Genomic DNA, 14,674 nt, shown 5'->3' on the forward strand with positions numbered 1-14,674 from the left:
TGATCAGCTCATCAGCAAGCTCTTGAGAAGCCTGATAACGATCCTGATCATTTTAACAGGTGTGTTACAGCAGGGAGAGATGGAAAATCTGCAGGACAGGTGTCCTTAAGGACCGGAGTTGGTGACCCCTGGCGTAGACGTTCGAATAGACTTCCGTCCTTATAGCGAAAGGGGGAAGTGAGTATGCCGTAAAGCAATTCAGGATATTTGTACTTTTTTTGTGTGCCAGGGTTGCTCCCATCCTCCTCAAAGTTGCTTGGTGCGAGTAAAAATGATACAGACCACCCCAGGACATGACAAAAGTCCCATCCAACTACTTGCAAGTCAATGCTTTAAGAGTTCTGAAATGTTTTTATTAAGGCTGAATTCTTGCCCAGTGCTGCTTTAAAGCTGGCTCCCAAAGATATCGAATAAATGGTCAAACAGTTTTCCATAGAGTTCAAGTAAAAAGTGAAATCAGAATAACCAAGAAAATCATACAACATATTGGATTTTCTGAAATAAGGGCAAACTGAATATTTTCACACCATAAGAGTCACAAATTGAAAAGGCAAAATCAAACTTTCCCATGTTTGACTGCCAGAGAAGATCATATGTACCGAATGTTAATTGCGGCACCTCCCCGTGAGAGTTTATTGTTATGTGAAAGCCAATACTGTTGGCATTTGCACGTGTCGCTTTTGTATAGCAATTCTGACCCCCCAAAATCCCCCCCCCCAGCAGAGTGGTCTGCTTATTTTCGTTATGGAAAATGTCCATTATGTCATCTGACTTTGACTAACAAAACATGACCATTTTGGTTCGATTAAATTTCCAATACTCAAATAACCGGTTGCAGGCCTTAACCACTGTGTGTGAAGCCACTGTTAAAAGTACATATAGCTTTGTGAAGAACACTGCACTTTCCAAGTTATGACATCATGAAAAAGGTCTTTCTAAATAGCTGTGCCGAATGAAGCGGCCACGCCTGCATGATGTCAGGTCTGTTGTCTCTAGGGCAACGACTATTTGGTGCAAAAACTATGAGACAGAAAGTCAATGGTGCAAAGTGCACCAACAGCTAACATACATGTCGGGACCAGTGACTATTTTATGACTGACTCTACAATAGCACCCATGTTTACCTAGCTATCACCATAGCAGGCTGTGTTTTCACTGCAAACTCGACCTCCTGATGGAATAACTGATACTGTAATGATCGCACACTGAAGACACTGTTTGAGAAAATAAATGGCACATATTCAATCCTTAGAATGAGCTTGTTGCAAACATTGCATTTATTTAAAAAAAATGCATATATTAGGATGTTGAATTGTCACTGTGCAAATACTTAGTCTGGACAAACAATATCAGGCACTGTATAAAGCACTTTATAATGTTTGACAACAACTGCTAAAATTACAACATACAGTATGATTTCTTTAGCATTTAAAAAACGTAGTAAAGAAAATAAACATCATTTAAAACATTAACATGAAATTCAAGCACACAAAATAAAAATATATATTTTCTAACATTATTCCTCCTTCACCAGTGGAGTTATTGCTTAGCAGCAGAAGAAACATGGTCCTAGATGACCCTGATGCATTCAAGCAACAAGTGCATAAAAGCCCAATACAGTGTAGTGGCTCTACCTAGTTGGGTAGTTACAGTACACTTTCAGCAACCATTCACGATGCGACGTAAAAATAATAATTATAATAATAATAATTGAACAAGGAGATACCATTGGGACACGTTTAGATCTGGAGTACAGTTATAAACACACAAATCATGAGCAAATAAAACTATGTTCCGCTCTCAAGAACCGGACGGACAATCACGAATCTCAGAGGAATAAAACCAATTCTTTATATCAGACATCAAACCTGAGGATTAAAACAACTCCACGGCTGTAAATCTTGCACTGAAGCCATGCAGCTGTCACAAATGAGTGCTAAGCATCCATTGTTTATGATAGATTAGCAAAGCATAACTGAGCATACATACATACATACACCGCTTTACAGTGTACCCCCACAACGTCGCGGTAATATGCTAAATTGCAGCTATTTAAGTGATTGATTTTGTTTGTTTTCATAGTAGTAGTAGAAGAAGATGTAGTAGAAGTAGTCGGATAAGAAGAAGTAGTAGTAGCAGAAGAAGTAGTACTAAAAGATGAACAACAACCTTTTTTTGTGGTCCTCTATATATATCACCCATGGGGGTGGGTCTGGAACATCGCGAAAACGGGGGTTCACTGTAAATAGAAGCCGATACCATATTTCCCCACTGAACGTCGTCTTGACACCACGCTTACGTATACAGGCCGTCAATGAAGACTAGCCATTTCAGGTCACTTGCCATGACTGTCAGCCTACATTCGTATCTTTCCTTTGCATATTCCTGTTGCTGTTCCTGTTTACAATATCAAGTCCTGGATAATAGAGATTGAAGAGGGAGTAGCAATTAAATTGTGACAGGTGTCACAATTCAGTCTCCTTTTCTTCATCGTCACTTTTTTCTAAATAGTATTCATCATCTGTTGTTGTATCCGAGTTGCTGTCTGAGGACTCTTCAAATGTGCTTAGGCTGGAGACATAACCCCGGGAGGGCAAATGCCCCCTGGGGGACTGGCTTTCCACTGGTTCTGCAGTGGAGCTGGTAAAATTAGGCAAGGGAAGGCTGGAGGGTTTGGACATGCGTCTGGTCTGTGGTGACAAAGGAGGTGTTGGAGGAGGAGTTGGCGGGCTCACTGTATCCCAGTCAAAGTGACAAGTGTTCACGCTGGGGCTCCGACGATGGGGCGACATTGACGCTGCGGTGTCTGCAGGTGGACAAACAGAGTCGCATGAGCTCCACTGGCCCAGACGGCGAGTCAGTGATCGAGGAAGGGATCTTGATCTCACTTTTCCATCATCGCTGGGGAGGTAGGACTGCCTCTGACGGATTGATCTATGATTGCAATTCCTCTCTAACCACTGTTTAAAATCCCCATCAGCTCCTCCATAAGTTGGGACTGATTCTGAGAGATCATCCACACTCATGAATCTGGGGCCAGTGGAGATTCGTCCGGGCCCTGAAGGCCGACTGGAGAGTACAGAGCTCACAGAAACGGACCTCCCTGGCTCAATGCCATACTTTAAATCAGCATAGCACGATGCCTCGCCTTGTACTGGGCCTGTACTTGGCGGACCGGTGGAGGCCCGGCTTCTCCGCGAACTGACAAGACTGATTCCTTCTCCCGGCTCACATGGTGATGAGGTCTCCCTTCGCTGCATGCGCTGCATTTTTGGGCTGTAGAAGACATTGTCGTCTGCCGCATCGGGTGAGGAGAATGGCGAGTGGGTGGAAAGAGAGGAGAAGGGGGAGAATGGACTCTTGGAACTGGATGTCGATTTCCTGACTTTAGTACAATGACCACTGGTGAGATTAGGGCTTCTACTGAGACTTGGATCTACAGGCAGAAGAATCTGGTTTGTTGCTCTTTTGTCATTCTGGTCGGATAGTTTTGTTGGACAAACATTTTGTTTGCCTTGGTTTTTGGGATTGGACTGGTCTGGCCAAATGAAGAACTTATTTTCTGTCCTACAGTTTTGTACAGATAATGTTGGTATGAGGGAGTATCTGTTCTTTGTCGAGTCGTCACAACGTTTTGCCCTTTCATTGTCCTTCGGCTCGGCCGCTTGTTCTTCACGCTCAGTGGTTCTGTTGCTCTCAACTGTGGCATCACTGGCATTGCTGGTATCGCTCAGTCCACTGACAGACGGTTCGTCATCAGGGCGTTTAGTGCCGAACGTTTGCCTCAGTTTGTTGATAACCTGGTCCATTTTATTAGAGGTTTTGTTGGCCTTCTCGTTCTCAGGATTTGGCGTGCTGACACTTTTCTTCATAACAAAACGACGTCTCTTTGGGCTTTGCTCATTGTTGCTCTCTGCTGAGAAAAGTTTGAATTTACCTATCACACTTTCCTTCATTCTTTTGTTGCTGATTTCGTCACCCAGAGACCGACTCTCTGTTGAGCTGCTGCCACTTGAGCTTTGATTTGAATGACTCAGAGTCCTGTGCGACTGTTCACTTGGCTTTGCCTCTACAGATGGGAGGGTCTTTGTAAAACTTTGCAATGATTCGGGCTTTGTGTTCATTGGCGCAGAGGCAGTTATGTCAATTTTTGAACTTTGCAGAGTTTGCGGGATGACATCAACTCTGCTCTTGATAAGTAATATGCCTCCATTTAGTTGATTACGGCATACACCTTTGTAGTTGTTATTGTTGATTTCATCTGTTTGTGAAACTGCATATAAGATATTCTCATGTGATAACATTTTCTTCTGCAGAGGAGAGGATAGGAGAGGTTTTGGTGAATTTATAAGTGATGTGGTTGAGTGATGTGAGATGTGAGAATCTGCAACTGGATGAGAATGTAAGGGATGATTTGAGGTGTAATTTGATTTGGAGTTCACATTTTGGAAAAGTGGTGCCCTAGGAGTTGCCTTCTTGGTTTCGCCACGGCTGGAGATGAGAGTGGAGTATGGTGGGGGGCTGTAACGAATCTTGTATCCATTGGAAAAATCGGAAGAGGTCGAGAGAGCAGTTGTATAATATAGGAATTCATCAGCCTGCAATGACCGTGACCTCTGCAGTCTGCATGGGGTTGGTTCCCTTCTCTCTTGGTCAAAGCTCATTGCATCACTGTGGTTTTGCTTGGATTCTCCTCCCCCTCTCAAGGTTTGATCCGCAGAGTCAGAAGACAAAGATCGGTATTTCTCTCCTTTCTCCACCTGCAAGTGGGAGGTCTTGCGTGAGGTGGTGCAGAGAGGAGTGTTTTTTGTGTTTTGACTGCTTAATCTTAGAAACGAGAAGATGGATGGGGCTCTGATGAGTCGTTGAGACCTTGAGCGAGATAGTGGACTCGTCAGGACGGATGGATCTGGAGTCTTACTGGGTTCAGAGTTCTCTGAGTCCTCCCACATGACATGTTTCACTCTCTTTCCATGCCCTGGTCCGGATTTTTTATTGTCTTTTTCTGATTGGTTGGTTAATATTCCTCCCACTTTTCGGTTTGGACTGATTATGGTGGGAGGGGATGTTTGTGGACGTGAAGTTATGGCCGGAATACTGGTAGAAGTAATCTGGGTGGGAGTACTTGTTGTGGCTGGAGAAGCGGTCATAGATGGAGGGCTACCGTTTGTTTTGGAAGAGTCATTTACCATGGGAGCTTGTTGGAATACATCTTTTGTTTGGAAAGGCTTTATGGTGGCGGCATAACTTCTTATAAAGCCAAGAGGTGTGGTTACAGTAGTGGTGTTGGCTGTGTTGGGGACTTTTGATGTTTGGGATGTGGAGCCGGTCTGAAAAGAATCTGGTTTAGACTGAAATGAAGGACTGGCATTTTTATTGTGTGACAAACCGCAGACATTTTTGGAAGAAACAACCTGACTCTTGAGAGTGTTGGTGCTATCAAGAGATGAAAGTTGTTTAACCGTCTTGCTTTGGTGAGTGCTGTTTGATACGAGTGAGCTCTGATCATTTCTATATATGTTCTCAGAAAGCACAGGGCTAATTGGATTTAACATAGTGGGTGTGAATTCAATCACATGTGCTTTGAATGAGCCATTACTTACATCATGCTTAATGGAATCTCTTGGTTGACTCAGAGAAGGGTGCCTGTCAAGCAAACGTTGAGACTTTTGCAGTTCTATTTTTTTTAAACTGGACTCATGCAGTTGTTTGGCAAGTTTTACTCTGTTAAGTGAATAGTCAGAAAGCTTCTCTTTAACTCGACCAGGTCCTCCTTTCTGTGACTTCATCACAGGATTGACGCCATCATTGCAAACCGGCTCAGTTGTGGCTCTATTGCTGCTACTATTGGAGATTTGCCACTTAAGACTGTTGTTATTATTTAGACTTAGAGCTGGCGTGTCACAATTATCGTTAAATAGAGGAATTAAGGGTGTGCTTGGCTTGTTTATGATGTTGGGAGTGGCAGTGAGAACTGAAGTTGGACTGCCCTTCTGACTATTTTGTTGCCACCTGGAGGAGGATGACGCAGGCGTGTTTCTGGAATGCGCACCACTTTCTGAGAGCACACCAGACTCATAGTGAATACGTTTATGTGAAGATGCAGCACTGTCAGAAAATGGGTTTAAACCTCTGCCTGAGTCTATCCAATTCTCTTCATTGTCCGATGGTCGTTGGCTGAGAAAGGCTTGTCTGGAGCATGAAAGACTTCGCTGTGCTCTATTCATTGTTTGTGGTTGTTTGGGTGTGTCAGTTGTTGTTTTGTTTACGGTTGAAGAGGAAAACAAGCCTGTTTTTGATGTACCTCTTTTACTGTGGTTCGTCAATGATGGAGAATTAACTGGTTGTGTCTCAGGTGCTCTCGGAGAAACGGACAAAGAAGAGTGGAGCGGCTTAAACCTTTCCCTCTCGAGTGTTTTGTGAAAGGTTTGAGGCACCTGTGTTGAGAACAGTTTTGCATCTTGGACACTCTTCAAAGACATTGGCTTGACCTCAGAAGGAGTAGGGTTATTAGAGTTCATGCTTTGATTGTTTATTCTTCTTATTGACAGAAGAAGACTGCTCGTTGTTGGTTTTGAACTCAAAGATGAGCGTCGCACAGGATGACCATCTTGTGGAGTCCTCTTTTGCTCATATAGATCCCAGGTAGTACTTGCTTGGACTTTCTTGAGCTCTCTCTCTTTAGAGCTTCCATCCAACGAGATTGTTCGAGTAACTTTACTCTCCAATTCATAGTCCAAACTTTGAGGACCACTTTTAGTGGACCAGCCTGTTGTGTTCTGCCTTGTACTCAGAAACGGAGCTCTTGACGGGGGTTGCGATATGTTAAACACCCTCCCCGCACCATTTTGAGACCCTTGAGAGTAATCCTGTGGATGACTTGCTTCAGAGTTTGTCACACCTGGAAGACCTCCCAAAGTTTCCAAACTTCCTGTCGCCTCGAATCTTTTGGACCGTCGCAGCCGGCCACTCCAAGCCGGGGCAAGAACTGTCACCATAGCTGAAGACAACATGACTTCACTGGGGTCAGACAGCTCGTCAACATCAGTTTGTTTCTCAGGATCGGTTTGATCCAATTCAGTGGATCCACAGACAGTTGTTCTTGGTTGCAATCCACATGAAAGTCTACTTCTGGACTTATGAGTATTGCAAACAACTGTGGTAATGTCTTTGTCCTTCTCAGACAGAAATGGTATCTTCTGTGGTAATGGAGACTCGCTTGTGACTTCTCTGGAAGTGTCTGGTAGTGACGTTGCTTTACTCACCTGTCGAAACAAGAATTACTCAATGGTAACCAAAGTTTGTTTTCTCAAAGAGGAAACACCAAACTACCTTTAAAAATACATGGTTGTTGCATTTGGTTACGATATTGTAGATCTAGTAAGGTAACATCTGGTTCCAATGTAAAGCTCAACATAAAGGTCAGATGAAATTAAACCTGAAATGGTCTGGCATTGGATCTATAAGATCTATATGAGACCTCAAGCATTATTGCAGACATAAAATTGAAATGTAACCCATATAAAACTGTACAGACGATTTCTGTGGCAAATCTGTCAGACAGGCGAATATAACCAGCTACAATTTGGATACAATGAGGAAATGTTGTTTTTGTTTGGGCATGATCTCTGCTTTGAAACCATCAAGGTACTTTGGAGCAGTGGGGCTGTTTTATATACTGCCTCTGAAGCAATTTCTCAAGGGCAACTTTAAACAGGCAATCCTTTGCATCAGGCCATGTTCCTGACCACTAAATATCACATTTCTAGTTGAGTTATATCCTTCTATTGCAAAGTAGCCAAGAAATACAAATTACAGTGACACTTCAGTTTTCCCACTTTCAACTGTACAAAAACCGAGTGGGTGTATGAAAACAAAATTCCGGGGGAAGGAAATTACCAAAAACCGAATCACACGAAAACTAGGTCATACAAAAACCGTGGTTCCACTGTATTTCTTTTAGCTATTATAGTGCAATTTAAGTCTATAGTGTCTGTTCCCAAGGTGTACTAATCTAAAATATTCAGGCCTAGACAAACAGGTTATTTAGAAGTTCATACACACCCTGCCCTTTCTTCTTCAATCTGTGATGATTTAAAAAGGATACAATGCCACTAAAAGTGCTATGATCTGCTCATATGAAGTAAATTAAAAATATTTTGTAATTACAATGTATTTCAGTTCTTTTACAAGAAAGATTAAAATGGGGCTAAATTGTGCCGTTTCTAGAATCAGTCTATCATATTCTACAAACAAAATGACAACTCTCATGATAACTGTTCCTTACCTGAGAGCCGCCGCCCACAGATTTACACCTCTGTGGCTCATTTGAACTGAAGGAGAAAGCAAATGGTTGATTAGTTTCACGTAGGCACAATAAGAGGTCAATCATTGATGATTAAACTTGATTACAAGCGCAATTGGGGACATCGGGAGACAAACCTTACATTTCACCTGGCTTCTGCGTGAAAATACTACGTTTGGACGGAATGGATGTCGAACATTTAGCGCCGCAATGTCGAGCAACACGACGGCCAGCATTCCTTTCCTGTGCCCTCCTGCCTTCGCTAAACAGTTTTCACACACTGAAGTCACACCTCCTGTATCCATTTATGAAAGCACTTAGAAGGAATGTGTGTCTGTGACTCTCTCTGACACACACTTCCAGATGCCTACAGTATATACTGTAAGGTTGTGTTTTTGGTGAAATTAGGAACTGCATGGTTAAGATTCTGTTCAAGGGTGCGACACTTCGTCAGGTGCTACAAACGGAAAGAGAAATTCAAAATCTGACCACAGATGGAATGAGACATACTGTATACCCATGTCCATAAGACAATAACAGGTACTTTCTTCCTGGTTCAGGTTCTTATTATAGTTCAGGGATTGATGATTCATACTGTATTTTCCCAATGGTGTAGTCAAGTAGGAGTGCAAAAAAAACCAACATTTAAATTCTGGCAATTTATTATTCATATGCCGTGCTGCAGATTGGCCCTCAGTGGCTGCATTTTGCTGCTAAAATTTGAGACATTCCAACTACATTTTTCACCTTCTTGCATTGGTTTGACCAGCACATTTTCCGCTTATTTTTGTAGATTCATTTGTTTTTATCCTTGAAATTCACTTTTTAACATTTAACATTTCTACATTTTTTTTTTACACACCTGTAGACTCCCTCAAATATTCCATTGATCATCAAAACGTTGCTTTTATATTATTGGGATTAATCTAGTGCTGTTTGTTAAAGTCAAGTCAAGCTCTATAATATCAGCATTTCTCTTGTAGTGAATGTGTCTGCCTGAGGATATTTCTTATGTCTGCGAGCAGCATCCTTAGCATTCTTCAAATACTATTCTGTGCACATATTTACGTTATCTGAAGTGCTGACTGCCGTACTGAAATGAGGGCAAGCTTTTATGTGCTCACTGCTTACCTATATATGCAGGAATCTTGCTTCCTCTTGAGGCTGATCTCAGATTTATTCAGGTCCAGGTTGTTGGAGAGTGTTAAAAAAACACAGGTGATATATCTGGTCTCACAGTCAACATCCACCTCTTGTCTTTGTCTGTCTGCTCCAAATGTTAGTGCTGTAATACATACAGGGCAATTGCTTAGACTGTGAAAACCCAACCCCCCCCCTTGTTTTGTGCAGAACGCATTAAATCTTAATGTTAGACGTCAGACGTGTGGTTCACCTTTGGCCGTTCTTTCATGCGTGACGGCACGGCGGGAAGGATGCTGCAGATGTGGCGTTTCATACCCGTCCCACTGACTGCAAAGTCAAATCCAAATAACAATTCACTTAGCGCATACCCACTGGAAATTTCAGGAGCTCCAATAGCTTGCTCAAAGAGTCTGTCTTTGAAAATTTAATAACACTCAGGGACAATGTCAGAGAGGAATTAATTGAAATTGCATGTGCTGTGCAATATTTTTTGGGCTGTGGTTTGCAGTGCTGTACAATTGCATTTCATGCTGAGAGGTAGAGCTGAACAATTTTGAAGAAAAATGTAATTGTGACATCACAACCAATATTGAAATTATAAAATCCGTATTCCGCAAGCTTCTATAGTTCAAACTTAAAAACAAAAAAAAGGAAAATATCTCAAAAACTGAAAAAAAAAAAGTAAAGACATGTTTTAAATTAGCGTCCAAAATACATTTAGGGACACAAAAAGCCATTTCTGATTAATATTTGCTATTGACCAGCGTTCTTTATCTTGAGTTTTGAAATGACCAAACACTTTGACTTGCAGTCTTTTAAGTGTTCACTACAACAACTTTACAAAATTCTATCAAACAAGTGTGTCACGGAATGTGTGGAGGAGGACCCAAAAGCAGAAGACAAACATCAAGTGCAGTCTAAAGTATTTAATTAAAGAAAAACAAAAAGGCCAACAAGGCACTGGAATAATTCCCAAAACAACAAGGATCAAAATTAAACCAAACAAACACTAGGACAGGACTTGAGCTGACAACGGACTAATGACAAATGACAACGAACCGAATGAGAGAGGGGAACTAAATACATACAAGTTGACGATACAACGAGAAACACCTGGACAAGACACAGCGGGTAGGAGGGAGCTGATTGGCTAACACCAGGATGACAAGCACAGGTGGACTTAATAACTTAACGAGAAACAGGAAGGAACACAAGGAAAAACATGAAACTCAAGTCAAACACCAAAAGACAGATAAACAAAGTGTGCCGGAAACATAAATCAGTAACTCACGAGTCACATTACAACAACAATAAAACAAATCTTTTTATGTTTCACGAAACAATGATATGTAAACATGTGGACTTCCCTTCTTAAGAACTGAAACATATCTTGATGCTGTATAAAGAAATAAATTAAATATAGACGTAAAAAGGAAATCAAATAGTTTCCCCAGTGCCCCAAATCACAGCCTCTGCAATTTGAAAATTTCATTCGACTATATTGCGATCTCAATTTGAATATGATTAATAGTATGCATGTCTGAAAGTTAAGAAGAGCCCGACATAAACTGATTCGCCCTGCATCACTCTTTTGTCAGGATACCAAATTTGGTGATGCACCAGAAATAAGGTGGAGCAACAGTAGATCCACAGGAGCCCATTATTTGGATCATAGACCTTTCTCATAAAAACGTTTTCTTCTTCTTGTAACAATACGCAGTCCTGTCAAGAAGAAAAAACATCAAGTGCTGGATTTCTTCCATCTTTGGCTTTTGTTTACTGTGTGGAGTTCCTGTTCATTGTTTAAGACGTTGGCGGGTTTAACCTGAAATGAGGTCACGTCATTTAAAACGCTTTTCCTTGTTGGCAGAGGGAAAAAAATAACTACCTGACAGCGTCAATCAAAGTATTATGATTTTATACCCTTGGGATCTTAAACTTGTATTTGATAAATGTGCATCGCAATGCCTTCCGTCCAATCAACGACACAAAGCATCCTTTTAAATCTCAATCGGAGATCAGCTTTCTCGTGTAATCAGTGCGACTGATAAGCGGCCGTTACGTAATCCAACCGTGCACGCAGCGCGCTTTCTTTTACACGCAGATAACACGGCTAAAACACCCACTTACATTTGCGGCTCAAGCGTGCACACGACTGTAACTACTCTAAGTGAGCGTGACAACACAACAAAGATGAGGCCTTTCTACCAACGCGAACCCGCGTGCTACTGCGACAGTTTTACCGAACGATTTTAAGGGCGAGGGAAGACAAACAGTCACAGTCCACTTTGTGTGAGGGCATCAAATGACTTGCACATCATAAATCCCTAATACAATAGCTCGCTACACTCACGTGGGTTATACAGCTGCTCTTTAGCCCATAACGCCTGGCTCATAAAAGGAGACTTGCATGACCTGACAGGAGAGAAAGTTACAAAAAAGGGAGGAACATCTTCAGCTCAACACACCTTTCATGCAGATGTCTTTGGTCCTGACACTCCCGCAGGCCATGAGAAGAAATCAAAACACGTCACGCACTGTACCTGAACTCGCAACACTTTGCCGCGTTTAACCTGCAAGGCATCGGAACAAAGAGGAGACCTCCAATTGATGCCGAATGAAGTCTTACCATCACATTTGCTAGTCCTATTCCCATTTTCATTTTATATGAAACTTCTTTGCAGAGCCTTCTAGGATTTTCAGCAAGACAATATGTTATTCTTAGAATATTTGCCACACTGTAACACACCAATTTCCCTCAGGGGTTCATTAATGATTCTGATTGTGTCGTTAATAACGCCTAATAATCTTGCCAAGTACAGACTTGTAAGAGACAAACGAGCCAACATAAGGGCAACTCCTTTTTTTTTTTCTTCTTTTTTTTTGTTTTAATTTTGATTTAGATTTTCATACATGGTTAGTATTCTTTGTATGATGTCACTTACTTAAAGGGAAGTCAATGCAAAAATATTTTTTTCAAGAATATGTTCTATGCAAGACCACTAGTTGAAACAAGGCATTCTGATAAATATTGCATTTGTGGAATAAGAGTTAATCCACCCGTTTTTAGCCATCTCTGGGGGCGGCCATTTTGTCACTTCTGTTGACTGAAAATGACATCACAACGACCAATTACAGCTGACCTGTTTTCTGAAGCTGAGCCATGATTGGTCGTTACCTGAGCCCTGAGCAGTTGTGACGTCATTTTCAGCAGACATAAATGACAAAATGGCCGCCCCCTGAGATGGCTAAAAACAAGTGGATTAACTCTTATTCCACAAACGCAATATTTATCAGAATGCCGTGTTCCAACTAGTGGGCCTGCTGGGAACATAATCTTGTAAAAAATATGCTTGGGTTGATTTCCACTTTAAGATTACGTTGTTTTGTTTATTATTTACCGGCACTGTTTTTTCATACGCCAACCTGCCAGAGTATTAGGAACACTTCAACAAAATAATGATAGAATGCTGTGTGAAATATTCTGCCTTTACAAAGTTATTAATGCTAAGTTTGACTGACACTGTCAGGTATGTGCATTATTGTCGTTGTAATTTACAGTGATCAAGGGCTGTAAAGTATCGCAGTGAAAGTTCAATTAGTTATAATAGAGTAAAAATATTTGACATCCCTCAGGACGGACTAGTGAAGTAAAATACTTATCGGGCTATAGATTGGCAAATTGCTTGCTACGTCAAACACACCCTGGAACATTAGTCTCTCCAATAAGGTGTCTTAAAATGTTGTTCACACCAAACACAACTAACTGTTCCCAGCATTTGTGTATTGCAACATGCACACTATCACGACGGTACGAATTATGTCACAGTTTGTTTTTACGATTTTCAGATTGATGACAAATTGTTTTCTTTGACAGGCTTGTTAGTCTGAAACATTGCGTGTGAGGTATGTCGGCTCCGGTTTGAGGGCCGCATTACTTGTGAGTGGGTGTGTGGCCTTTTCAGGCAACCGACACTTACATAACCACAAGGATCCTGACTGAACTAAGTGTGGGTGTGTACTCAACACGGACAAACACGTAATTGAGATGTTCTAACTGCAAATGATTTACACCCTAAATGTTTCTTCCCAATGGATCTTAATGACTTTGCAGTGATTTGAAACATTAAAACAACATGGACAGGGCAAAACCAGACTTGTTTTCTAGAAACGCACACCTTCACTCTGTCACACTTGAAGCAGACAGCAAATCTTTCAGCCTGTGAATGGCTTGAAGTGCAAAGAAATGGAAGTTGTGCAGCCAGTGGCTTAGTGTATCCATGGTGATAGTTCTGTTGCAGATCTGAATGTGCATCAAGTGTTACCCACACCTCAACAAAATCATCTTAGAGTTCAATCACAGTGTCACACACAAACACTACATGATAATAAGCTTCTATGTACAAACATGCAAAATATTGTACAGTTTTCTGGAAAGGATTGTAATTGCCCCAAAAAATTAAAATCTACACTCATTATATAATGCACATGCTTTAAAGTGGTTTTAAATGGCCCTTTTTAAACGAAGTTGATGTTTGCGCTCATCTATAAGGGATAACTATAACTATAACTGGAAAACTGCATGAAATCAATTTGTATCGCTGTTAGTTGGGCAGCAACAACCCCCGAACTAAAATTAAAAAAACAAAAAACAAACAAAACCCCCCCCACTATATTACTCAATAACCTTAATGCCGAAAGACTTGAAATAACTTTATGATCAGAGAAATTGCTGTTTTGACAAGCTACAGGAGATGCAGGAGCATCATGGATAAGTTGAACATTTAAACACGCCGTTTGTGAACGAAATTCCGTGTCAGTAACAGCTCGGCGTTCCAGCCCACCCGCAAGAACACGAGGGAGGAACAGAACAACACGAACAAAATGCACAACATGAAATGAAACATGACAAGCGTAACATAAACCCCTCAAAACAAAAATAAAACATATTCATCGATTTTGGCTCACCTTGCAGGAGAATTCCGTGCTACGTGTGCTTCCCGCGGAGGCGTCACTGTCTCTCCTCGAACTGTCAGCTCGGAGTGTACTGCGTCACTTGTTGACATTCTATTTGAACCAGTTCGGAGATCCAGGTTGACTAGACACGCGCATCTTGTGTGGAATTTACACCCGAAGCGTGAACTACACAAGTTGGAGCACCCGTTCACGTCAAGCACGCAAGCGATCGAAAGGCAACCTTCTGGTCAAGCTCTCCCATAAAACTTT

At 41.5% G+C, this 14,674-nt stretch overlaps 1 protein-coding gene across 1 annotated transcript; it reads right to left on the reverse strand.

Moving 5' to 3' along the window:
• Positions 1-1,254: 1,254 nt before the first annotated feature.
• On the reverse strand, positions 1,255-14,621 carry LOC147127425 (uncharacterized). The gene is made up of 5 exons (XM_086021463.1): positions 14,417-14,621; positions 9,699-9,775; positions 9,437-9,590; positions 8,288-8,333; positions 1,255-7,265 (listed from the first exon to the last, which is right to left on the reverse strand). The coding sequence occupies exons 1-5, from the start codon at positions 14,512-14,514 to the stop codon at positions 2,466-2,468; spliced, it is 5,175 nt and encodes a 1,724-aa protein (XP_085877589.1). The 5' UTR covers positions 14,515-14,621; the 3' UTR covers positions 1,255-2,465.
• Positions 14,622-14,674: the final 53 nt, after the last annotated feature.

This window comes from Filicampus tigris, chromosome 21 (assembly GCF_054856515.1).
Source record: "Filicampus tigris isolate MCC_2025a chromosome 21, RoL_Ftig_1.0, whole genome shotgun sequence".
NCBI classification, from domain to species: Eukaryota; Metazoa; Chordata; class Actinopteri; order Syngnathiformes; family Syngnathidae; genus Filicampus; species Filicampus tigris.